At 37.0% G+C, this 27,711-nt stretch overlaps 1 protein-coding gene across 1 annotated transcript in view; it reads right to left on the bottom strand.

Moving 5' to 3' along the window:
- LOC145988431 (sodium channel protein Nach-like) overlaps positions 1 to 27,711 on the bottom strand; it is a 200,302-nt gene that overhangs the window by 109,825 nt on the left and 62,766 nt on the right. The window contains exon 5 of the mRNA XM_083123323.1: positions 15,387 to 15,492. Within this exon, the coding sequence (XP_082979449.1) occupies positions 15,387 to 15,492 (106 nt within the window). The remainder of the gene's footprint in view (positions 1 to 15,386; positions 15,493 to 27,711) is intronic.

Below are 27,711 nucleotides of genomic sequence, written 5' to 3'. Positions count from 1 at the left end.
TGATTCACTGATTGATTGAGTTTATTTTACTTCGCTTTTCTGCTACTTCTGGCTAATAGCGAAGAAAAGAATGAGTGATGAAATTGAAGAAGAGACTCTCACAAAGAACCCCAATTTCCAGGTCGGGAATCGAACTAAGAACTCGTGGCGTGCTACCCACTTCGTTTTGCAGGGCGGTGCACTAAAGGAAAACTTGGAATTGGAAGTAAATTCCGCACAGAAATGCGTACAGAGTAAGTGAATGGTGGGTGACATTTTCTGAATACTGATGGAAATAATTAAAGAGTTGATTTAAGTCCCGAGAATGAAGAGAATTCGTTCAAACCTAATCGGGTTTGGACGGAATCCAAGCAAATATGAGCCTCCACCGGACATGAATTCGGGACCCTTGATAAAAAGTTGACAGCATTACCAGTGCACCATCAATATAAACGGCCATTTGCTCGTTTCAAGATGACTGTCAGTTAGAGTCAGCGTCAGGGTGCAGGTGAAGTCCCTGGAGGTCTTTCAGAGCAAATTTAGAGAAAACCGAATGACATATAGTACAGGCAGATGCCTTTTATCATTCTTCTGAAAATTTATCCAAATGCTGTTTATACGGCCTTACTAAAAAACCTTGCGAAAAACACTTCGTTATGTGTTGCCGAACAACGTTCATACATTGCTGAAGACATTATTATAGTTCACAATCAAAATTATTTGGTTATACCATACAGTGTTGTAACGAGGCTAGAAAAAGCCATTTAACCTATCGTATATTAATTTTAAAATGTGACTTTTTGTCGTAGTTTTTTTTAAGTTTGTCCACTTGCTTATGCCAAATCACAGGAACGTAAAAGCTTTAATAACAGAAATTGGGGGAGAAATTATCTCACACAAACTAATTTGGAAGCATTAGGTGACTGTAACATCTAGAAACAATAGATTTCGTGAATATAACTTGCCTGATAATTGCAGGACAAACCACATCGTTGGAAATTGATATTGCTGAAATCAATGTTTAATTATAAGGAACGACTGATTGATTGATTTGCTTTATTTTAATTCGCTTCTTGTGACACTTTTTGCTAATTTGCGAAGATGGGGATCAGTGATGATATCATGAAATTGATGAATGGACACTCACAAACATCCAGGCCAAGGCCGGGATTGAACCCGGGGCCCCTGGTGTCTAACCACTCCACCACGGGGGCCGACTTAACAAGAACGAAACAAGTTTCAAAATATTAAATTTCGTATTTAAATAAATCACCGAATGCATAGTCCGCGTATGCAAGGGCCGAGTGACGGAGCCACCAAAACATTAAAAATTGCTTCATGTTTGTTAACCCGGCGTTGGCCTACTTGCAGTGACGTGCACTGAGGAGTAGCTAGTCTAGCAGAGATAGATCAATCAATCTCAAATCTCTAATTATTTTCAAATCACAATATTTATTGTTTTGTTGAAGCCACAGTTCATATGCAACACTTTTTTTCACGCGCTTCTCGTCCCCCGGTGCGTTCAGCGGCCTAGCTCGCTCTTTCTCCGCCTCACAGTTCCAGGTAGAAACGGGTTTTCGAAGGGAAAGGTAAGATTTCTGCCTCTACCTCCATTGCCCCCTCGCCCCCGCTCGAATGGTTGAAAGCCCGTTCTTTCAGGTCCTCCAGTCTATCTCCTATAGGACAGATAGGGGATTGGATTCCCTTCGCTTCCTTTGTAAATCTTCTAAATAACTAAGGAGAAATGTTTTGCAGTACGTCTGTCCTCTGTATTTACACTACTTTTTACACGTTGTACAATATGTATGAATAATATGGGATGTACTTTTATTATTTATGCAATTGGAACGTCTTATGTGCAGACAAAAATGTTATGCTTTTTTTATAAATATGGGATATATAATGATTAAATAACAAATATTTGCTCACGCTCTCTCTTGCTCTCGTTTTAGTAGTGTTTTATTTAAATATACTAATCTCTTGGCCTCCAATAAAAAAAATGGATAAGCTAAACAATCATAAATACGGATGTATTTATTTGGGCAAGTGAACGCGCGTTCTAATTCTTGTTGTTGGTTTGGTTTATTTTACTTCGCTTTTCTGCCACATTTGGTTATCGCGAAAATGAGGATGAGTGATGATATAATGAAATTGATGAAGGGACCTCGCAAAGAACAATTCAGGCCGGGATTCGTGACGAGCGTGCATTCTTGTTCTTATGTGTTGTACTCTGCCTGCAGTGAATAATGAGAAAATTAGAAATGAAAAATGTATCCCAGAACTCAAAAAGCCAAATGAATATCATTGAAGAAAGTAGAAAAATGGTTTGTTTAAAGGTGTGTTTTGTTACCCATCGCTTTTTCTAGCTGTATAGATTTAATCGGAATAAGTAGCTAAGAGCTTGGAAAGTCGTGAGGGACAATCATAAACAGAGAATTCTAGGCTCCTGATTTCACAGTGCACTGCAGATGCACTGGGAGGAAATTGTTTGTATTTTCTTCTCTCTTCCACCGCTTTGCCTAATTTCTGCCATGACGATGAACGTTCATTAAATTAAACGTGTGAAGAGTGGTTGCAAATAAACACTCATGCAAAGGCCAGGGCTCGAGCCCGGATCCTTTAGTAACGAGATCGTGAGATGGGGAAATTAGGGAAATCAAGCAATGCAAAATTTGAAAAAACGTTAATCATATATAAAGATGGTATTTAAAAAATTCAATTGAAAATTACTACTCAGGAAAAATGCAGTTTGCTTTACCGATACCCACATATCCGAATGGTTAGCGCCTTCCTCACATGTTTGTTGTCGGCCGACCTCTGTGGGGAAGTGCAAGTGGTCCCGGATCTGTACCCGATGGAGGCATATAGTGGTTCGGATCCCACATTAAACTATAGTTTAAAACTAGTCCCGATTAGCCTTTCTGTATATAAAGTGGACTTAAAACGTCAAATCAACCATCAGATCAACCAATCGTGGGGGAGTGGTTACCACAGCGCGCTACAACACCAGGAGTTCCTGGTTCGAACCCCTACCTGGACATGGGTGTTCTTTATGATTGTCCCTTCATTAATTTTGTCGTATCATCTTCGCGATTAACCAAATGTATAAAAAAGCGAATCATATCATTCATTGATTGATTGTTTGATTTGGTTTATTTTACTTCGCTTTCCGCCATATTCGGCAAATCGCGAAGACGATATGATAAAATTGATGAACGGCAAGGGACACACAATGATCACCACCCATTGCCAAGCCGAGATTCTCTGGCTCAGTCAAATCAAATCGTTTTAGATTTTCGAAAGTGGGTGCAAGTTATGTGTACAATTTTTTGTAGTCTTTCCTAACTTTACAATTTTTCCTGTACTTGACGTTCTTCTTTTAGGAATGCTGGGTTCTAAAGGGGGGGGGGATTATGACCCGTTGGACACGCCACTCATTGCTACCCCAAGTGTTGATGTCACCGCACGTCACTGCCTACTTGTTAGCGTTGCTCTAACATTGAAATTTATGTGCTTATATATCTGTTGTAAAATTCGAAAGTCTTTTGTTTGGTCACGGGCCGGAGGGGGGTTATAATATGGTGGAGCAGTGGTGGCGATTAGGCGATTTGCCCTTGCACTGTGCTAAACCTTATCTTCGAAGGGAAATATTGTCTTTGCCCCCGCGGTTTTGGAACCCAATCGCCGCCACTGGGGTGGAGCATTTCCTTTCGTTATTAGGAGCTGTGCCGTTATCCTGTAAACACATTGTCTATGTTAACTTGACGCTCACGTGTCGACCAACCACGAAATTGTTTTTTTTTTATTTGTTTTTTTTTTTTAGTGAATTGTATTGGTCTTCTTGTGCTTATGTGATTTTTTTCTCATGATGGACAATACACACATATTGTAATGTCTCCCTTGCCCTCCGTGAGCACGCCTATGAGAAGGATTGTTATTGCTTTGACTTTCCATCCAAAGTATTATTTAGAACGGTCTTCTTATCCTGAACAGGTATTGAACTTTTGAAAGATCCTAGGTGATTACTTTGTAGTTCTGCCTCTTAAGGGAGGAGTTCAACGATGCATGGATTCAACACACACAGAAACGCCCAGGTCGTTAGACATGACTCAACTTTTATTCATTTTTATTATTTTACTTCACTTTTCGGACACTTTTGACTAATCGCGACGATGAGGTTGAAGTTGATGAAGGGACACTCACATGAATGCCCAGTCCAGAATTCGGAACATTGGACGGCGGGTGACAAGTAAATCGAGTTCACATTTAGTAACCATTTATCTACTCGTCATTAAATGAACACTGACGTCATCAAAGCTGCTACCCTCGAGATACAAATAACCATCAAGACTTAAGTCTCGATGGTGATAAATTGTAGACAGTTGTTGCTTCATTCTGCGTGCAACATTTCATCGTAACCTAACCTCTCGATTTCAATACACCGTGCTGTTTGACACGCTCTTCTTTTCAACAGTTCACTCATTAGGTCCTTATTGATGTTGTCATTTATATAGGGTGACCGTACGTCCCGTTTTGACCGGGACAGTCCCGTTTGAGAGGCGTGTCCCGGTCGTCCCTTCGATATTATTTAAAAACACTATTTGTTCCGTTTTATAAAAGTCTAGGTGTTAGCTTGAAAACCAAGTGTAAAGTTGAGACATTTCATGCTAAAAAAAGTTGTATTGTTTTGCGTGTGTTCCGTTATTTGTAGAGCAGTGCATAAGCATGCCCAAGAAGCGTACATGCAGTTTCAATAGGGACTTGGTACAAGACACAAACCAGAAACTCAAATGGCAAATCTCGCTTCAGATGTGTGGGGTAAGGTTTTCAAGGAGATTTATGAACGGTTGATGAAAAAATATAGCTGCTCTCAAGAAGATTGATTGTTCTGATAAATACTTCTTGCACTCCTCAACTTTAGCGTAGGGCTAACATCAAAGGTTGATCAGAAGGAACCAGAAATACCGTGTAATTCACACCGAGATTATAAAAACGACAGTTCATATTTCAAATAATAATAACGATAGTATAATTATAACAATAATTTTATAATTAGGCCTAACTGATTTTTCAGGAGGGGAGGAGGTAAACTGATCTCCTTGGGATGTCCCGTTTTTGGGCCAAAATATGATGGTCACCCTACTAATAGGGCGCCAAAATATCTAGCTCCGGGGCTCTCATTCCATTGTAATTATCATACTCTTACCATGAAAGGTCTCCCGCTTATTATCCGCGGTCCCGGGTTCGAACTCTGGTCAGAGCTCCAAAATTTGGGTGATGACTCAAAAGAATGAATATAGTTCGGAAACCTTAATAAGGGCGATCTGGCTGCTATTGAAAAAGTCTGATAACAGCGGCGATGGGACTCAATGCTCTCAACGAAGAACCCATTGATAGGCTTTGGTCTTCATAAGGCTGTTGGACTCCATGGCTATGCAGAGCACCTGCGTTATATTGAAAACTGAAAACTTCCATTACGTGAAGTCAAATTAGCAATTTTGTAATAGCAATTTTGAAGTAATGAGCATAATCTTGAGTTTCGGGTCATAAAAACAAATGTTTAGAGTGTGAGCGAGCAAATCAATTGTTACTAAGTACATGGTAAAAACAGACAATTTGGTCCAAATTGAACAAAGTATATTTTGTCCCAATCCTCCATCCCCGGTCACGTCCCTGGTCTTGTATGTATACGTGTCAGTTAGAAACCGAATTCATTGCCTGTGTGCTCACTGAAGGTCTGCTTGAGACGATTCCCGACACTTTGGCGCCAGCGGACAGCTGGGTCGCTCGGAACTGGCTTTTGCCGCGGGCACGATTCGAATGGAAACAGACAACATAGTGATTGTTGCAGTCTAATTCGTCGTATCCGACGAAGAGAAAGAAAACTGTTCGTGTTAACTAACTAACTCCTTTATTACGAAGAATATTTCTTTATAGGATAAACCTCTAACATGCCCACATGTACGTATTCGTTTAGGTCTCTGGTTTGAATGCTTATTTAGAAAAATAAATAACAGAAAAAAAAAGTTTCATCGATGTAATTAAATGTTACAAAGATTTGCGCAATGTAGGACAAAGTGAGATGGAATTTAGTTATTGTTAACGATGGATTACGGCTGTAATGCTTCATTTCCGTAAAATATATCCTGAAACACGGCATATGCTTAAGTGCACAATCCATTTTCCCTCCAACGACATTGAAATCTAAAGTCTTAAAATACCACCATAAAATGGAGATTGTTAATTTTGCGCTCGTAGGCTTGTTGCACTACGTCTCTGTGTATTAGTAGCGACATGTTATGTGCTGTCAATGGTTGGAAATGTTTCGTGTGTACGTCGATGCAAACTGTTTCTTTCAAGGTTAGTTGATAAAATTACACACAATAATACAACTAGACCGTATGATCGCAATGATCGAGACATTTAGCTTCTTGTGCTTTTCTAGTCGAGTCAGTTTGTTCTGCCTAGACGACACCATCTACTTTTTATAAGTAGTGAATTGAAAGCATTTCTTGTGATTAAGAAATGTCTCCCTCTGTTGCTAATATCGGATTCTTGAGATAACAGTGCAGAATAATAGTGTGTTCGCCTCTACCTCACTTTGGTGTAGCCACTTGTTTTATTGCGACATGTTATGAGAGTTATTACAGCCGACATTGCAAGAAAATATAACGCAACATCAGTTTAGGGTTGTACAGTCGTGGTGGTAATGATCTCATTGAACGTCAATAATGTTGCTACAACACAGAAGTGTCCGTGACTGTACGATATGCTTATTTACCAATAATATACTCCTCCCAAATCTGCCTCGAGAACGTTGGTTCATTTCTCTTTCTTAATCGTGGTTGCGTATTGCAAGGGTGAAGTGTTTGTGATATCGAGGTAGCAAGGTGGTAAAAAGGGTTATTTTTATCGACATGAAGACATACGATATTTAAACTTATTGACTGTATGCTTGCTTTTGGTGCAGGTGGAACTCGTTTGTTTGAGTTGGTGTTTTAAGTCCACTTTATGCACAGTAAGGCTAATCGGAACTGGACCTACAGTTTGAAGTGGAATCCTAACCACTATGTACCTCCACCGGGTATCGGACCGGTATCCCTTGATTACAAGGCGACGAAGCTACTACTACGCCATTTTGTTTAAAGGAATACCCCCAAGCGGAAGTTATTCACTTTACTCTCAAGATTTTCATTTCTCGGTTAATCTCAATTTTCAGTTTTTCTCATTTGGACAAACACAAATACCTATGCCTTACCCGGGACTCGAACCCGGAACCTGTGGCGTCGTAGCTCTCTGTGCTAACCAATCCTCCACGGAGGTCGACAGCTCCATCGGGGAGGCTTTAAGTGGAACTTACCCCTCCCACTTCACTGCGAGAAGAACTACCGAAGTAAGGAAGGACCGGGTGTCCGGTAAAAAAAGGCGCGAGAACGAAACGCTTGTGGTCCAGGTGCCAAGAAACACCAGCAGACTTCATGGGTGACGTGGAAGTAGAGGTCAGGGGATGAACAGTTACTGTGATTGGGTGGTTGCAAGGAATGAGATTTATAAAACGTTTTATTGTTCGCTCCATTCGCGAAACAAACACGCTTCACATCAAGTTTATACGTCGATCATTCATTATTACAATTATGCGGGAAACTCTATTTGTAAAAGCATCTCTTCCTTTCCTGAGAAGAATTCAATAAAACAAGCGGCACGCGACACGCTTAACTTGGAAACCAGTATTAAGAAATAAATGCAACCTTTCGTATCAAAGCGACAGGACAAGCTGCACGTGTCGCTCTGACTAGGCAGTTTTCTCAATACCGCGCATCCTGTCACCTCGTGCTCTTGTTAGCTCATGTGCTGTGAATGTTTGAATTTAAACTAACTGTGCTAGTGTCTCTTGCCGCTTGCAGCTTCTGTGTGAATTCTCCGTGTCGCTTGTCGCCTGTCACTTGTTGTCTGTCGTTTGCAGATTTTTGGCTTTGTAAGGGAGATTTCACACGAAAGCGACAACCACCACGTGTCCCTTGGAAGCGAACCCGCAGTAATTAATTGAACCTTTCGTACAGAAGCGACACGACAAGATGCAGGTGTCGCTTGAAGTTTGTGTGTCTCCGATTGCCAGTTTTGTTAATACCGTGCATCATGCCGCTTCGTACTTTTGTTCGCGCATGCGCGGTCAATGTTTTGCCTTATATTGAATGGTCTAATGTCGCTTGTCGTTTTGGTATAAAATTTCCATGTCGCTAGTGGCCTGCCGTTTATGCCGTTTAAGCAGCTTCCAGACCTAAGTGTAAAGCGACAAGCCTCGGTAATCAATGAAACGTTTCGAACTGATACAGCACTGTAAGCTGCAAATATTTCATGTCGCTTGGTTGTGTCACTCAAACTGGCTATTTTATCAATGTTGTGCATCGTGACGCCTCAACTTGTTGTCGTGCACGGACGGTGAATGTTTTAGTCTACAAGACAAAAGGAACCCGTGTCTCTAGTCGATGTGGAAGCACACTGTCGCTTGTCGCCTCCGTCAGAATTCTTCCCCTGACCCCTTCAAGGAGACTTCAGATCGAAGCGACAAGTGGCAGACGATAATCGACAGGCAACACTGGCATGGACGTCAGCAGGATTTTTTCCAGGGAGGGGCAAGGAAGGTATTTTTTCCAGGGGGGCAAATAAGCCACAATTTCCCCAATGTTCCCTCAAAAAACATTGCTTAAATTTGAATTTATCATGTTCGTTCATTAATTAACACATTTTATTGTGGCTGAAATGAAATCATATGTGTGAAATATATAATTTTTGGTTGACTTTCATTTTCCAGGGGGGACACGTCCCCCCTTGCCCCCTCTTCCGGACGCCCATGAACACTGGCGACTTCAATCTAAAGCAAGAAATTCACCGCTCATGCGCGAAAAACCTAATGCATCAACCCGCAAGCGACATGTGCAGCTTGCCCTGTCGCATCAATGCGAAAGGTCGAATTGATTACTAAGGGTTCACTTCCAACGTATCTCTTGTCGCTTGTTACCTATTGCATTTCGCTTGGTAGCGTTCCAATAAAGAGCTCCGTTTCACACAGTTGCGGCATGATACGCCGCACAAGCCTGCTTTGATTTCTGAAATCTTCAAACAACACATAAAAGTATGCAAAGTAAAAATTAAGATTCAGCGATTAGGGTAAATGTGATTATTTTCTCAATTCCACAGTGAGGCAAAAACTCCTAAAGTACGGCACTGACTGCACAACAGTTAATCCCTTCCTAACTCCGCCGCGAGAGGAACTCTTCTTTTCCCCCTCCCCTTCCGAATGATCTGCGCCGAGACAGAAACGTCCAAGTTACGCGCTCTCAATTGACGCCGTAAAGCGCATTTCACAACTATTTGCCCAATTCGGTATGGCACGTAGCTGCTTACACACAGGAAGAAATCATGTGACCTACAAGAATTGTGATTGGTTGGACGGGTTGTGCAATATTGATTGGTACCCACAACGGATGCAATTGTATTAAAATTACAACAAGTAAATTAGACAGGTGATATTGGCACCAGGTTCCAACAAGAATAGTAACCATTTTTTCGTGAGGAAAACTGCATAAATGAAAATTTTCAAAAACCACGGTGGTATTTGTAATCACATGCATGGTCTCGACATTTTAAAATGAATTTGAGTGATTGATTGAATGATTTAGTTTATTTTACTTCGCGTTTTGTGCCTCTTGGCTAATTTGCGAAGATGGGGATGAGTGATGAAATGATGAAATTGATGAATGGACATTCACAAACAACCAAGCCCGACCGGGATTCGAACCCGGGACCCTTGGCGTCGCAGCGCGATGTGCTAACCACTCGGCCACAGGGTCGGGCAAAATGAATTTGATTATGCTAATTTATCAAATAATAGTGGTTCCAACAACATATGTACACTCACTCGGGCCTTATAAGACCACGTTTACACGTATGTGTGTGTGTGTGTGTGTGTGGGTGTGTGTGTGTGTGTTTGTGTGTGTGAGGGGTGTGTGTGGGTGTGTATGTGGGTGGGTGTGGGTGGGTGTGGGTGAGGGTGGCTTAGTTTTAGGTGTGGGCAAAAAAAATATCAAGAGGGGCATATTTTTGACAGGATTATGGACAACAATCTCACAGAAGTGCCTTTTGTAAGTGTAGGCAAATCAATCTGAGGGGGCTCATCATTTCACAGGAAATTCCCGAGGACATTTTTACAAAAATCTTGGATTAGACAGAGTACCACACTTGAGCAATAAGCTCTTATGGGCATGTTGAGCTTGTTTTAAGTGTGGGCAAATCTGCCTGAGGGGGGCTCATCATTTATCGACCCAGTAGTATCATCAATTATACTACTAACAGTGAATAGGAAACCTTGTAAAGCACTTGTAGACATAGGTGCAAATTGTAGTATAATAAATGACAACTTGGTTCCAACAAATGCAAAAAGAATAAACATAAATTCAACCATAGCAGGAATAAGTGGAAATTCCATAACTGTCAGACAAATTGCCTTCATCCGATTCCGAATCGGTGGGAAATTTTTTATTTTCACCCGTTCAGAATAGCTAATACAAAATTCCAGTATGCAATTTTGGGCACAGATTTTTTAAATCTACATAAAGCAAACATATCGTTAGGAGATATATGATCTCATTGCAGAGATTAGGGTATTCACCAAAATGGCAATTTTCTAGTGACGAAAACAAAGTACACACCATTCCTGATCAAATGTTTCAAATGTTAGATTTAAATCAAAGTTCAACATTTGTAACAAAACATAAAATAACATTACAACCGAAATCCTCAACTTATGTAAAACTACGGCTAGAAAACATCCAGATTGGGACTAAATATTACACATTTGAACCGAATAAAGAATTGTTGGACTCATTAGATATTTTAGCACCTTATGCATTAGTTAATGAAGAAGAACCCCACATTTTGCTAACAAACACAAAAAATCATCCGTTAGTAATACAGAAAAACACTCCAATTGGTTCAGCAGGAAGTAACCAAATAATTTCTGAAATTTATGACACTAACGTCAATGCGAATGCAAATAGTGGTCATAAAGTACATCATTCATTCGAGCAAGGTGACGAAAATTTAGAACAGGAAACCTTAAAACGACTCACTAAACATAGGAAATGTTATGACGTTAAACAAATTGATATAAATCCCGAACTAACAGAAGACCAAAAACTCAAAATTCAAAATTTAATTTACAATTATGCAGATATCATGTATTGGAATTCTGAGTGCTTTTCTAAAACAAACGCAATGGAAGCACACATAGATGTTACTGAATGTGTTCCTCCAATTGCTAGGCAAATTCCCATACCCATAAAGTTAAGGGAAAAAATGAAAAATGAAATAACAAGACTTGAAGAACAGCAGATCATTGAACCTTGTGAAAACTCACCATTTCGTCATCGCATATTCTTAGTTAAGAAACCAAATGGAACCTACAGATTAGTTTCAGACTTTTCAGAAATTAATAAAGTAATACACAATGTTTCATATCCCACTCCAGATTGCAATGACATTTTAGCACGTCTTGCGGGTAATTTTTTTTACACTACATTGGACATGGCTCAAGCTTATTTTCAAATTCCAATATCAGAAGAATCACGTCCAGTTACCAGCTTTGCAATTCCAGGTTGTGGTTCATTCCGTTATAAATATTTACCTATGGGCATGAAGGCATCCAGTAGTTTTATGAATAGACTAATGAACATTGTATTTAGTGGTCTTCCCGACAATCAAGTAGCCACCTATTTAGATGATTTGTGCATAGCAACTTCCACTTTTGAAGAGAATTTCTCCCTAATTCAACAAATATTTGATAGGATTAGGAAAGCAAACATGACGGTTGGAATAAAGAAGTGTAAGTTCGCATTTTCAGAAACCATCGTTTTGGGACATCTTCTTTCTGCAAAAGGGATGAAAATTTCCGACAAAATCATTAATTCAATCAAGAATTTTCCAACACCTAGCAATAAGAAACACGTGAAGAGCTTCTTAGCACTTTGTTCTTACATTAGGAAATATGTGTCCGGATTCTCATTTTTAGCGGATAACATATATAAACTTTTGAAAAAGAACGTTCCGTTCACGTGGACAGAGCAGCACCAGAAAGAGTTCGATGAACTAAAGGATAAAATTCTCAGTTCTCCCGTTCTCAATCCGTATTCTCAAAACAAGAAGACCTACCTCATCACCGATGCGTCTACAGTCGGCCTCGCAACCAGTATTTGGCAAGATTCGGAAGACGGAAGTTCACGCCACCCTGTTGCCTTCGCGAGCCGCAGATTGACCGACACAGAGAAGAAGAAATCAATATTTGAACTAGAATTTCTCGCAGTGGTCTATGGAGTAAAAGCGTTTAAATATTATTTGCTAAACAGCCATTTTACTTTAATAACTGATAATCACTCCATATCCTATTTACGACAAGCATCAAATTTGACAGGTCCATTGGCACGAAGAGCTCTGGAACTACAGCAGTTTTCCTTCGATGTGAAACATGTCAAGTCGTCAGAAAATGCCCTTGTAGACACTTTAAGCCGCTATCCAGCAGATGACGCTCCTGCCGACAGTGAAGACAACCCTGAACTAATTTTTCACCTAGAGGACGAAAACGTCAGCATTCGACAACATCAAGAAGACGATCCATTATTCGGCCCTATCATTAAAGTCATCAACAACGATCCGATGCAAGATCCAGGAGTAACGAGCAGCACAGTATTACGTCATCAAAGACAACAAACTGTACAGACGTCATCGATACAACAAGACAGAGGAACTTCTCTTGTGCATTCCACACAAATTAAAAGATGAAATTTTCGAGAAGATTCATTGCAGTGAATACAATGCAGCTCACGCTTCACCATCTTCCACGTATGAAAATTTCAGGAAAAGATTTTACTTCCCAGGATTAAAACGATGGGTGTACATGAAATCAAAAAGTTGCCTCGAATGAAAGATGTCGAAGAGAGATTTCGGACCAAAGAAGCTCACCCTTCAGACGTTCGAACCGATCGCCACCCCAGCCAGGAAGTGGGTCATCGACACGTGCGGTCCACTGCAGGCCACAGCCAACCACGGACATCGCTACGTTTTCATCTGCGTTGATCAAGCGACCAGGTACATGGTAACGACATCTATACCTTCAGCTGACGCCGAAACGATCGCCAATGCATTAATGGAACAGATCATTTTGCGATTTGGTGTGCCAGACAACATCACTCTTGATCGTGCACCAGCGCACACTTCAAAAATCATGGAACAATTGAGTGAAATATTGAACGTCAGACTCAGATTCGCAAACACAGACTTCCACGAGAAGATCTGAGAAGATCGGAAGGGAATTTCGGGATCAGTATTGGATTTGGTTTTGGTGTATGAACATCGAGGAAGACAGCGCAGGTATGTACCTGGAGGACGGAGGCGTCACTCCGAACATAGAATGGTCTGAGCCTTGTTACTGAACATCCCGCTAGTACCTTTTCTTACTTACACCCCGGTAATAAAATAATGAAATAAGGGAAGGAGCGAACACTAAATCATTCAATCGCATGATAGGTATCAATTCAAAATCCCCACTCACTCACTCTCTAGCCTTCCTAAACCCGATGGTTTATGGCTGCAGCAACACAGCATCCTGGGCAAGATCAATCCAATCTTCTCCGTCCTTACCGATTTCCTTTAGGTCCATCTCAACATTATCCCTCCATCTTCGTCTTGGCCTTCCTACGGGCCTCTTACGATTAGGTTTCCCAACAACAATCCCGTAAACTCTTATTTCCTCTCCCATTCGTGCCACATGGCCTGCCTACCTAAGTCCTCTTGATTTAATTATTCTAATAATGTCTGAACAGCAATATAAATTGTGCAGATCTAAATTATGTAACCTTTTCCACTCGCTAGCTCCAAATATTTTCTTAAGGATTTTATTTTATAATACTCTTAATTTATGTTGTTCCTCTATCAAAATAAGGGACAAAGTTTCGCATCCCTATAATAACACAGGTAAAATTACTGTTTCGTATGTTTTAACTTTTAGTTCCTTAGTTATTATACGAGATGAAGAGAAAATTAACACACATTTCCTGAAATAAGTCTGCTTTTTATTTCCTCTTTAATATCATTTTCATTTGTATTACTCCTAGGTACTTGAATTTGGAAACTGGTTCAAACAAGTTATTATCAACATTTAGATTTTGATTATTACCTAACACGTGGTTTCGGCCTGTAAGCATATATTTAGATTTTTCTTTGATAACTTCCAAACCTATCTCTTTAGCTGTTTTGAAAAATATTTTAGCATTATTCATGATTGTATTGATATTATAGCGTTCTACCCCCACCAGCTTCTAATGAACTGGATTTTGTAAGCAAACTGCCATAAGAAGAAGTATTTTCCAATTAACTGAAAATGGCAGGCTCTACAGCCCGTATACGCCCCATTTTATTCAGTTATGCTTGTTGAATTTAGTCTTCCACTACTTATTAGCCCCGTCTAGTTGGTTGCACTGTCCAAGACCGACTATACTTCGTTCATTTGGTGTCAAGTAGTGTATTTGGTGTCTGCACCGTTTGCACTAATCAAATGAAGGTTTAAATCAGCAGACAGGCATTTGTTGAATCTTCTGAACTTGAACACCGCTATTCGTCTACTAATTAGAACGTTATTTCCTGGGACCAGTCTGACACCGTAATTCACTTGCACTACATCGAGTGTCAAACATTGCAGCGAACCAGACGGGGTCATTCTATTACATACCACCTCCGAATCTCCACAACTACCTCTCATCACTTCCCTATCAATCAGCCCCTCATAGAGAAGGTCACTGCGTTACAAATAGGTCTTTAGTCTCAAACATTGGAAACTTAGAGTTAGCTACACTCAGTATCAGGAATCTCAGGAGCAAACGAATGAAAACAAGTTCTCTGCCCAAGAAGGACTCAACACGGATCAACCTCTGAACGCGCGACAGGAGAAAGGAGTGCACGGAGGGGAAAAATCAGCTGCAGCTACCAGCCGTTTGCAGCAGCACGCACTGGTTTCCTCCGCCCACTCGCTTTATATACCTCTCTACCGTTATGCGCAAGGCTTGATATTCCAGAAACACAGTATAAATACTTATACACATCCAGAGAATGTCTCCAACCTCAATTGCTTCTTCAATACACATCCTTTTTCAACTAACTTGTTAGCTAAATCCATCCCATCCATTCTATTATTATTATTTGTTATTGTTATTTATATTATACATTAATTTTTAAAGACAATGATTCAAATTCCTTTTAAACATATATTTGTTGGCTTCTATGCTTAATATAGAGATAAACAGTAAGTTAGCAAGAAATTAACAACAGGCATTCACAAAAAAATAAAATTATAATATTACCCTCACTGGGTCCATTAATTCGCCAAATACCATCTTCCCATAACACACAGTATTTAGATAGTTACACTGTGGTGGTTTCGCAGACGGTTTTATTTCAGATAATCTCCTGAAATTAGAAAAAATGTAATGTAGTTCAAAATTGTTATGCAATTTTTGCAAAAAAAAATACCAAAAATAAAACGAGAGTAGTATTATTACTTTGATATAATTGTTGTTTAGACATATACTATATTTATTATAGGAAAGTCACACACCATTTTGTTTCTTACCCTTAACTCAGAGTAGAGGAGAAACTTTGCCAAGTGCAATCCATCATTCTCATGACAATGTCACAGCATCTTCAGTGCGAAAGAAAAACGTTTGTGTTATTTTTACAAGTCCGAAAATCTGTAGCTGTGTCAGCTAGAGATTCAGTACTTGCCACTAGCGTACCCAGGGGATGGGTCTGAAGGGGCTACAGAAATTCAAATTAAGGTAATTAATGAAGTCGGAAAAAAAACTTAAAATTACCCCCAATAACCATTTTTGCGTTTGAATAACTTTTAAAACGACGGTTTAAAATGACAATTTGAGCTTATATCTCATGAGATATAAGAGTTGGCTGACATGTATCATCATCTAATGTGGATGGATGTGGTGTATCGTGAACGGTTTCACACTGTTTACTATCACTAGATGTGAGAATATTAGCTAGAGAACTGGCAAAAGTCAAATCTTCTCCTTGGGGTACTTGTCGCGTGACATATTTGGATATTAAACAAGGTTGAGACTCTCCGATATTGACATTCACAATTATTATGAACTTATTGTAAAAAAATTAAGGTGCTTGCAACACTGATACATATTTCATTTGTTTAAAAAGTTGTTGATAAAAATTGAATGTCTAAGAATGGCTGTGAATACTATCTATCTTTGTGATTGTACAAGTATGTTAATATATATATATATATTCGAAATTATGATGTATCTACATTTTTATTTGTGCAATCCGTGAACTTATCTAAAAGGTTATTTGAGATTAGGTAAAGGCCGGGTCTCAAAATATTGGCGACACCCGGTGGAGGCACATACTGGTTTGGATCCCACTTTAAACTATAGGTGCTATCCCGATTAGCCTTACTGTGCATAAAGTGGATTTAAAACACCAAATCAAAATAAAAATAAAAATCACCGTAATTTTCTACAAATCCAGAGATCCAGGTTCGAAACCTGTTGAGAGTTAGATGTAGCGTTGCATTCGTATCATTACCCATCATCTTCATCGTCGCGATTATCGCAAGAGATAAAAATGCGACGCCAAATAATCTAAACAGAAGCTTCGAATAAATCTGAATATTGGATACCTGGTAGAATTCTCTGAAAAATACCTTCCTGTGATGTAATAGGTGTTTTTGGTTAGATAGCATTTATATCTAATAAATACGTCTTCTGCGATGTTTATCTGTAATGTCTGTAATATATTTCGTTGATGCGAACAATAAGTAGTTTCACGTTCACTACATTCTTTGGTTGTTTAGAAATCATAAGGAAGAAGCATCTCTAAACTTCCGCTTTCACATTTCAATGAACTGTCAACATAAGTTGAGTGTAAGTCACAAAAGAGATTTACATATTGTTATGATATCTTATCAACGCCACGAAATCTAATTCCAACATAATACGAAACTACTCCTTACGTTCCTGTAGATGTTCACCATTATCTGGTGTAAAAACACGTAACGAAGATTTCCGTGTTTCCTTGAGCAGAGATAAAGTGCTTGGTCGTAGCAAGCATGCACCCACCCCTTCGTTCAGTGACCTTCACTGGCAGAGTGACTGACAGCAGGCCTGCACTCGTTCCAGTGTGCTTATAAAGCAGGTACTTTTTCGTTTGCTGATTGTATTGAGAAGAGAATATGGTATGTTTGCGGCCATTTATTTGCTATTTATTTATTTTACCCTGTTTTATTCTAATCTCCAAAGAGGAAAATATCCAAAAAATCGAATTTTTACTATTTTTATAGTGTAAAAAATAATTATGTTTTTTTTATTAAAAGCTCAATTTCATATTTCTATAGGGCAAAATTTACTTTTTAAGCCAAAATTGGTATATTTCAAGCAATCATTTATAATCACATATTTCTATAGGGCAAAATTGACTTTTTGACCTTAAATCACTATATTTCAAGCAAGCATTTACAATTATCACAAAGAAAATAGATGTGTACAGCATTTGTACAGTACAGTGTAGTGAATCTACAATTGAAAATGTAGATACTGATAAAAAGTTATTACCAGTGGCAGTATATATATAATTATTTCTTCCAAAATATATATATTCTGAAATCATGTACGTCTGAAAAAATGTACGTTTGTAATTTTTTAAAGAAAAGCAAAAAGCTATATTGATAAAAATATATATGCACCTCAAAGTGTATAATCTTAATAACATAAAATTTATAATTATTTTTTTATTGAGTATAAATTATTTTAACATTTTTTTAAAAAATAAAAATTAAATGTATAAAACCAAAAATATTTTTAATCTTTTTTAAAAATATATAAAACTTAACTTTTTTAATATATATATATAATTATATATATACAAATTATATAAAAAGAAAAAATAAATAAAATGAATAATAACCAAAAACAAGAAATTTTGTGTACAAAAATATATACCACATCAGACATAAATAACGAATATACAGATATTCCAAATTTTCTAGCAAGATTAGAGCCAAAAATTATAAATCCAATTCAAAATAAACTTGAAATAAGTTCTCTCAAAGTATATTTTATTTTATCATCAAATTATCGAAATTCTAAAAATTAAGAAAAAGAATGTACACATCGTATCAGTGTATTATTTCAATATTATAATGATATTCATTCTTTGCAAGATATTTATAAAAATATTTGTAAAGAACTTTTCTCAAAACACCAAGAATTCCAAGATAGAGGATCTGGATGGTCACTTTGTAATACAAACCATAAACTTGAATTGAAAATAGCAAAATATTACCCCCTTGGGGGTGGATTATATTAAATTACCCGACGACATCAAAAACAAAAATGCTGTAATTAATATTCAAAATAAAGATAATAAATGTTTTCTCTGGTGCATCATAGCTCATTTTCATACAGCATCTGACCATAAATATCGTATCTCTAATTACAATTATCCTGAATATATACTTTAGAAGAGTTTAAAAAACCTATGTCAGGCATAAAATATCCAGTACATATCTCAGATATTAGTAAATTTGAAAAACAATATAAAGAATACTACAATCGACCAATAGCTGTGCAAGTTTATGGTATTGATAAAAATAATAAAATTTATCCACTGCGTCACTATCCTGCTGCAGATGGTATACGTGTTATACATTTATTATATGTTACAAAGAGAAACAAGAAACATTATTGTCTCATACAGGATCTAGGACGATTGGTACATAGTCAAATAACATCAAATTGTCATAGAATAGCAATATGTGATCGATGCTTGTCAAACTTTGATGGAAGAGGTGGGAAAACATGTGAAGAGAAATAAAAGGAACAATTTAAATATTGCTCTCTTCACCCTCCTGGGACTTATGATGTTTCATCCAAAAGTATAAAATTTAGTAATTTCAAATCATTACTATAAAATCCATTTGCAATCTATGGAGATTTTGAAACAATACCAGAACCAATAGCAACATGTTTTCCAGATTCGAATGTATCAAGTACAACAAATATAGCTAAACATAAAGCATGTGGCTTTGCACTAAAATTAATAAAAACATATGAACAAAATAATTCAGAACTATATTTTTATCGAGGTGAAGATGCAGATCAAAAATTTATTCAAAAACTTCGAGAGTGGGATGAAAATTATGGTCCAATCTTATATAATGATGAAATACCAATGAACCCTTTTACATCAGAACAACAACAGGAACATGATAATACTTTAAGTTGCAGATACTGTAATAGATATTTCAATTCTGATAGTGAAAAAAAGAAACACCACAACCATTTTAATGGAGAATATATCCATACAATTTGTAATTCATGTAATTTGCAAATAAAAAAACCTAATTTTATTCCAATATTCATTCATAATTTGCAAAATTTTGATGCACATTTATTTATCAAAGAATTAGGGTATGATACAGAGAATATCAATATTATACCACGCAGTAAAGATAAATATATTACCATAGAGAAAACTATCAAATTAGAAAATGGAAAAAAAGTTGTTCTTAGATTATTGGATTCACATCAGTTTCTTCCCAGCAGTTTAGCTACTCTAGTGAGTAAATTAACCATCGAGAAATTTGTTCACAAAAAAGGTAAAAAAAAAAAAAAAGTAAAGTGTTCCCCTGTGCATAGCACCACGCCATGAAGGCGTATAGGGGGTGTGGGGGTAACGCCCCACACTTTCTTGATCCGGTTGTGAGTGGGGGTGATGTGATCAGCATCACGCCCCTGACCGCCTTTACCCCCCAGGGTTTCCCCCAGGTACCCATGTTATTCGACGCTGGGTGGGCGCCGGGGCCGCTTTCACCGTTAGAAAAGTTCCCGGATTTGAACCGGCCGGGGATCGAACCCGGGACCTTGAGCATGGTAGTCAGACGCGTTACCGACTGAGCCACCGCGGCCACACAAAAGAATATTTTGGTGAGGATAAGATAGAACTGTTGAAAAGAAAAGGGGTCTACCCATATGATCACATGGATGATTTTGAAAAATTTAAAAAGAGACAGTTACCATCGATAGATAAATTTTATAACAAACTTGATGATAAAGAATGTAGCAAGTTAGATTATCAATATTCACACAGAGTCTGGGAAACACTAGATTGCAAAACAATGGGAGATTATCATGACAACTACTTGATTTTGGATACTCTCCAGTTGGCTGATGTGTTCGAAACTTTTAGAGAACGTTGTTTTAAATTATATGAAGTAGATCCTGTTTTTATGTACACAACACCCGGTTTATCCTGGCAGGCCATGCTTTTAAATACTAAAGTTGAAATTGGTCTTATTAATAATATTAACCAGTTCATGTTTGTTGAATCTGCTAAACGTTGTGGTATAGTGCAGTGTCCTTTAAGATATGTAAAAGCAAACAACATATATTTACCTAACTAAGATCTTAGCAAACCATCTAAATACATATTTTATGTTGATATGAACAATTTATATGGTTATGTGATGACTCAATCACTGCCAATTGGTAATTACAAATGGATGAGTGAAGAAGAACTTAAAAACAAGGATTTCTTAAAATGGCCTGAAGATTATCCAAAAGGTTGTCTACTGGAAGTTGATTTGAAATATCCATCTGATCTCCATAAACATCACACGGATTAGCTATGGCACCAGTTTCTCAGAATGTCCCAGGTACAAAAGAAACAAAATTACTGTCATCTTTCGAAACTAAAAAAATTATGTACTTTACTATCGACTGTTGGTATATTACAAAGATCAAGGTATGGAACTTACTAAAATCTATAAAGGGTTAAAATTTGAGCAAGAAAAATGGTTAAAATCTTATATTGTGGAAAATACAAAGAATAGAATACAAACAAATTCTAGAGATGAAAAAGATCTTTTTAAATTAATAATTAATGCAATATATGGAAAATGTACAGAGAACAAAAGAAATCGATTAAGGTGTAATTTGGTATGCGATAAAAAAAACTCAGGAAACTTATTGCTGATCCCACATACAAAGGTTCTACAAGAATTACAGATAATCTGACTCTTATTGAAAGATCTAAAAACAAATTAAAGTGTGATGCACCAATAGCTGTGGGTGTTACAGTTCTAGAATTAGCTAAATTAGAAATGTATAAATTTCATTATGATATTATGAAACCTATATACAAAGATAAAAAAATGAAATAGCATACATGGATACTGATAGTTTTGTGTATGTGATAGAAACACCCGATTTCTACAGTGATTTGCTAAATATGAAAGAATATTTTGACTTTAGTAATTATCCAGAAAATAATCCATTAAACAATCTTGAAAATCAGATGATCCTTGGGAAAATGAAAGATGAGGCAGCAGGGTCTATAATAACAGAATTTGCTGGTCTAAGACCAAAAATGTATTGCCTAAATATTCATGGTAGAGAAGAAATTAAAAGAGCTAAGGGTGTGAGTCGACCATGTACAAGAGAACTAACAATAGAACATTTTAAAGAATGTTTATTTGAAAAGAAAACAAAAAATACATCTTCATATCATCTCACTAGCAAATTGGATGGTGTGCATACTACATTAAAAAAATAGCCCTCGATGGCAATAACAATAAAATACAAATATTAGATTGTAACATCCATACTAGAGAATATGGACACAAGAACACAAGTAAACATTGTGATAAGTGTAAGTTGAGTATGAACAAGAGAACTTAAAATGAAAGATTTAAAAAACATATTTATTAAACTAGCAAATCAGCTGGTGTCTATACTACAACAATAAAGTAGCTTTTGATAATAATAATAATAATAATAAATTGCAAATATTAGATCACAATGTCCATACTAAAGAATATGGACACTATAATACAAGTAAACATTGTAATAAATGTTGTATAATATTTTTCTTATTTATTGTAATATCTATTTGAGTTAGGTGGTGGTAGAGTAGCCCTAAGGCTAAATTTTTGCTCTAAAATAAAAATTTATTGTATTATATTGCATTATATATATTAGTATTAAATAGTATAAAAATTAAAATTGTTCTCTCACTCTTTCATTCTTTACATCATATATGTATGATTTCTCTACAATTAAAATTCCACTGCAAATAGTATTTTCCGGTAACGTTTCATGAAACTCACATATTAACTTAATGTTTGTTCGATCATTTATAACTAGAAATTTTCTTTTTGATGCATTGATTTAAAACATTGGTCTGTGAACTATGAACTCATCTGGATTATAATACATGTCTATGTTACCTTCAGTCACTCTCTTAAAACCACTAAATGCTTCATATAACTTCAAATAATCTTGTTCTGCAATGTTTAAATTACAATTTTCACGAGGGAACACCCCATTTCTGCCATTCTTCAAATACACATTTTTAATTTTACAATTATCAAACTGGCTGCTATCCTTTTCCTGATTGTCATATCTCCCTGTCTGAAAAACCACAGCTACAAATTCTGGCATATCGTATTGTAAAGATTGAAACTGATTGGTAATGTCAAATTCAAAGAATTTACCCTCCACAGGCTTCTCAATGCATTGATAAGTATAAAATTGTATCGGAATTTGAGGATTTTTCAAAATGTTGTCTTTGTATTTGAGAGCATAATTGGACTCATATTCAACTATAGGCATTCGTAACTTCATAGACTGGATCACACATTTTGCAGCTTCGGGTAAACTAGCCTTATTAGCTGTTCCATCTCCATTTAAAGTTTTGTATCTTATGAAGGCATTATGATCATTGGGTGCTCTGCGAAATATGATACTCAAACCACCTTTCCACATAATTTCTTTATAATCAGAGAAAAAGCCAAATTGCAATCTCATGGGGAACAGTACTGTGTGACCTTTTGCTTGAATTTTTGTTCCAGGTTCGAACCCACCAAACTTTATAATACATGCACTCTCTGATTTGGACAGTTTCAATGCCCCTACTGTAGTGGATGTAATTCCAGGGCAATCAATCCTGTCAATCACTGTACCATGCTTCCTAATTTCAATTTGAGAGAATAAGAATGGAACAAAATTATCTATAAGTTTTACATTAGGTCCGGAGGGGGGCTATTCTTCACCATTACTTTGTTTTACAATATCAAATTTTATATACAGATCTGATCTATGTGGGTGAATGAATCCATCCCCCACCGTGATGTCATACTGTATCTCTTTGTTGGTCTGATTCAAATTTGCAAATGTCCTCCTGTTTGGTGGGAATGACTGTAATTCATAACTCTCGATATTTTCCATCTTTGTATTTATTTATATATTTTAAATATTAATTTCTATTATTGCAGTGGTATTAGCACCGGCAAATCGATTCTCATTTGTAATTGTTATCTCTATGTAATTAACTTTATCAATAGAAACAGGGAAATAGACTGGTGGAATTGGGGAATAGAAGATGGGTTCCATAAATTCTGAATTTGGTTTAAATATAGCAATGATACCTGTTTCCTTGTGGCTCAATCGAATTTTCTTCTGCTTTGATAATCATACCTTTGGCAATGTTGCAGTGAATATTTAATGTCTCTATAGCTAAGAGGTATAAAGGTAGATAGTATCATCGTGAAGATGTAGTTTCAAGACCGAAGTCTCGCTGGAGAGATGAAAAATTCCCATATTTAATATATAATACAGCTTTTTGAAAGTCTTTTAATTTGATGTTTGGTATTTTATTCAATATTTTGAGCATCGTAATGCAAACTTGGCCACATATAATTTGATCGAAATCTTGAATACGATCGTTGTTGTAATAAACTTTAACATGTTTTAAGTAAGGAATTAATTCTGTAGGGGGTTCCCATCCGAAAGAATCGAAAATAAAAGCATTGTTATTTTGTTGATAATAGCATTTCCAGTGGGTACCGATGTTTTCGGATTTATCCAAATTCACCACACCACATTCTTGTGAGAGAGGGGGACTACATTTAGGGAGAGAATCAGACATGAAAACCCCCCGAAGTGTTTAATTTTAAATATTTTAAGTAAAGATTCAATGTCTTGGTTCGTGAGTGCTTCTTCTTTTTTTTAAAATTTCTGAGTGCTCTGGACTTCACACCACTGCCTATTTTTTTCTCCATGGCAAGATTATGACGCTTCTGCTCTTCTAGTTATGCCTTATTCTTTTTTGAATCAATTACAGTTTTGGCTATAGCCGCAATATTTTTATACATATATCCGGACTTTTTGGGATCTAGAAAATCGGAGTAATTTCTGAGCTGGGGCTGGAATATTTTTTTTTCAAACATCCAGTACCAACCGTGCACATTCTTTGTTTTAAGCATACTTCTCCAAGGGACCACGTTAGCTCATAGTTCCTTCAGATTTTCTGTTTCTTCATCTGATTTGAAGTTACGTGATGCCCAAGATACAAGACATTTTTGTGATTTCTTTCAAATTCCTTCCAGTGGCCAGACACAACTCTAAAATATAGGACACGTCCGGAAATAAGAATGCTTCTTATAGCTCCTTTTTATTTTCTTATCTAGCATAGTTTTTCTGTCACTTTTTGCTAATCGCGACGATGAGGATCAGTGATATGATGAAATTGATGAAGGGACATTTACAAAGAACTCTCATAGCCACGGCGGGATTCGAACCCAGGACACCAGGCATCGTAGCGCACTGTGTTAACCAGTCCGTCAACAAGAATTTTTCCTATATTTAACTACACACGAAGCACAAAGAACAATCTAAATAAGACAGGCGCGAGTTCACACTCTGACCGTCAAAAAACATATGCATGTGAAAATACAATATAATATTTGTTTTTAAATAGTTGTGATTTATTTTTGTATATTAAAGAAAGACATTAGTGATAAATTGACGGAAGTAGAGGAACAACTCCAATGAAACACTGATACCTTATCCAAAATTTGCATTTCAAGTTTCCGAGTTCGAGTCCCGACCAAAATGTGTTCAATGTGTATGTTGATTCATGTGTTTAATGTAATCATAAATCTTCGTCATCAATAATTAACCTACAGGGGAAGAAAATTGAGACAATCACTAATAAAAACAATAACAAACCAAATTTGATCTTAAAGCCCTGGCTTTCTGCCACATATTCCATCACGGGAACTGGCACTTTACGTAGGTGTAGACACGCTTCGTACTACAATTTGATGATATCGCGATTACATAATAGATGTTAAGGAATCATGCAGCCACTTAACTGGATTCCAATTTACATTTTTTACTAAATTCTAAATTAGCATAATATCACATAATTTACCTATTCATAATGTTGCATTAATCAACATCAGGTTAATCGCGTCAGGGAAAGTAGAGGGAAAATGACAATGAAGCAGAACGAGGGGCCCTTGGTTCTCTATTAAAGAAACTCTTTCTAGACACATGCAATTGAGTCGCTGCGTCAAATCGCTGAAAATGTCATTTCTTTCTTTCTTAATTTTGCTTATCTTATATTGCTTTTCTAGCACTTGTGTCAACTAAGGCGCTGAGGATGATTAATAAAGTTATGAAATGGAGGATATGGTGATCGATGCCTTACACAAAATTCTAAGTTCGGACTAATGAATATCGATTCGTCTTATGCATTGTCAAGTAGTAGTTTCTAACTCCAATCTTTTTCAAGAAGTTCTCAGCATGTGTGTTGCGCAATGATGATTTTATGAAAACCACCACTTCAGTGAACTTTATTGACAACGACTCTAACATCTAGTCAAGAGGACATTTCCTTACGAGTAGCTATTGTTAAGAAACCAATTCCTTAAACTTTTCCTGGAGGTTTCACGGCACCCAGCCGTTCTTTCTTATGGCTGGGCCTGAGGGTATGACTCACGCTGCTGTCAATACTCAATCATTCCCGAGAGGCCAGGTCCACCAGACAAACCTATGCGACAATTTTGTTATTTGGGTTGCATAAACAACAGGATTTAAGATGTTACGATATCGTAGGTCACGTGGCCCACAAACTACTTTCTATGACTGTACATGCAGTTTGTGCAAGTTAACATTCAAAATATAAAATCTAAATTTTTCGTAATAATTCGTGCCTTCTGGTTCTTCATAGGTACTTGATACGTATTCGGGAAGTCGAACATTCACATGCGTATTCCCTTCTACTCTGTATACGTAGTGCTTTCAGTAGAAGTATTCTTTCAGAAGTATCCTATTCTTCCTGCCTTTGTATTTTATTTCTACAAAAAGGCTGCTTTTACCCTTGTAGACATACAGTATGTAACATTCTTATTCGTACACACGGATTTTCAAAGAAAATGCTTTAATATCTGAAAGGAAATGCACTCTTTTGAAATTGTTTCTTTACAATTCAAGAACTAATATCATTAGGAACATAAAATCTTACCCAAATTCTGTATAACCAATTACAATAATAAATTCAATGAAACTGAAAGAGAAACATGCCATTTTTTGTACAACTTTTCTATTCGTACACTTAATAATATAAAAGGAAAAAGTATATTCAGAGCAAATTGACTGACAGTTCTATTACTTTGATGCGTATCCTTTGGCTTTAATTACTGCTTGACACCTGTTCTTCATAGAATTAACCAGTTTCCGACATATTTCAGAGCTTATTTTATTCCACTCGGCTTCCACAACAGTTTTCAACTCTTGTTTGGACTTGACGCCTGCTTTATGGATTCGCCTCTTCAAAATTGCTCAATGGGATTTATGTCTGGACTGTGAGCTGGTGTTTGTAGTAGCTTTGGCACATTCCATATTAGCCAATTCATGTTAACTCGCGCCTTATGCTTACTGTCATTGTCTTCTTGGAATCTGTAGATAGGCGGCATGTCCATTTTTTGCTTTACATTGTTCTTCAATATGTCCAAATAGACATATGCATCCATGATACCATCAATAAACTGGATAGTACCAACACCTTTGGACGACATACAGCCCCAAATCATTAATGATCCACCACTCTGTTTAACTGTTTGAACTGTGTTAATGTGATCATTGTCTTTATTTGATTTTCTCCAGACCCTATTTATACCATCTGATATGTATATATTAACATTGGACTCGTCTGACCATATGACACTATCCCAAAATTCCTGGTCCTTGTGGATGTGCTCTGTCGCGAATTAAAGTCTATTCCTGCGATTCACCTTATTTACATACGGCCTCTTTCGTGGTATTCTGCCATGATATCCATGCTTCCTCAAGGCACGTCGGACAGTTTGGTCAGACATCATCTGGCTAGCAACATTTTCTACTAACGGTCGTAACTGAGGAACACTTAATCGGGGATTTCTAGCACTCTTTTTAAAATAAAGAGTTCATCACGTTTATTCAACCGTCTCTCTTTTGGTTTTCTCGGCACATTCTGTGTTGAACCTTAATCAATAAATTTGTTTACTATGTATTGCACTGTGGAGTGTGATTTATTGACTGTTTATCCAATTTTTCTTAACGAATAACCTCTAAGGGCCAAATTTATAATAACATCCTTCAGATCGGAACTAAGTTCCTTCAACTTGCCCATTTCGAACACGCTGATAGATAGACGATAGGCCTACAACAATACCTACGCCAGCTTTCCGCTTGATGGGAAGTGCGTCTGCATGTTCAAACTTGTTACGAAGTTGCAAACTGCACGAAATCGCCAGAATAGCAGTGGCGCTGCATGCGAGGA

The sequence above is a fragment of the Lepisma saccharinum genome, chromosome 5 (genome assembly GCF_977018435.1).
Source record: "Lepisma saccharinum chromosome 5, izLepSacc3.1, whole genome shotgun sequence".
NCBI lineage: Eukaryota > Metazoa > Arthropoda > Insecta > Zygentoma > Lepismatidae > Lepisma > Lepisma saccharinum.
The sequence above is the reverse complement of the archived record's forward strand: the minus strand, read 5'-3'. Positions and strand labels throughout refer to the sequence as shown.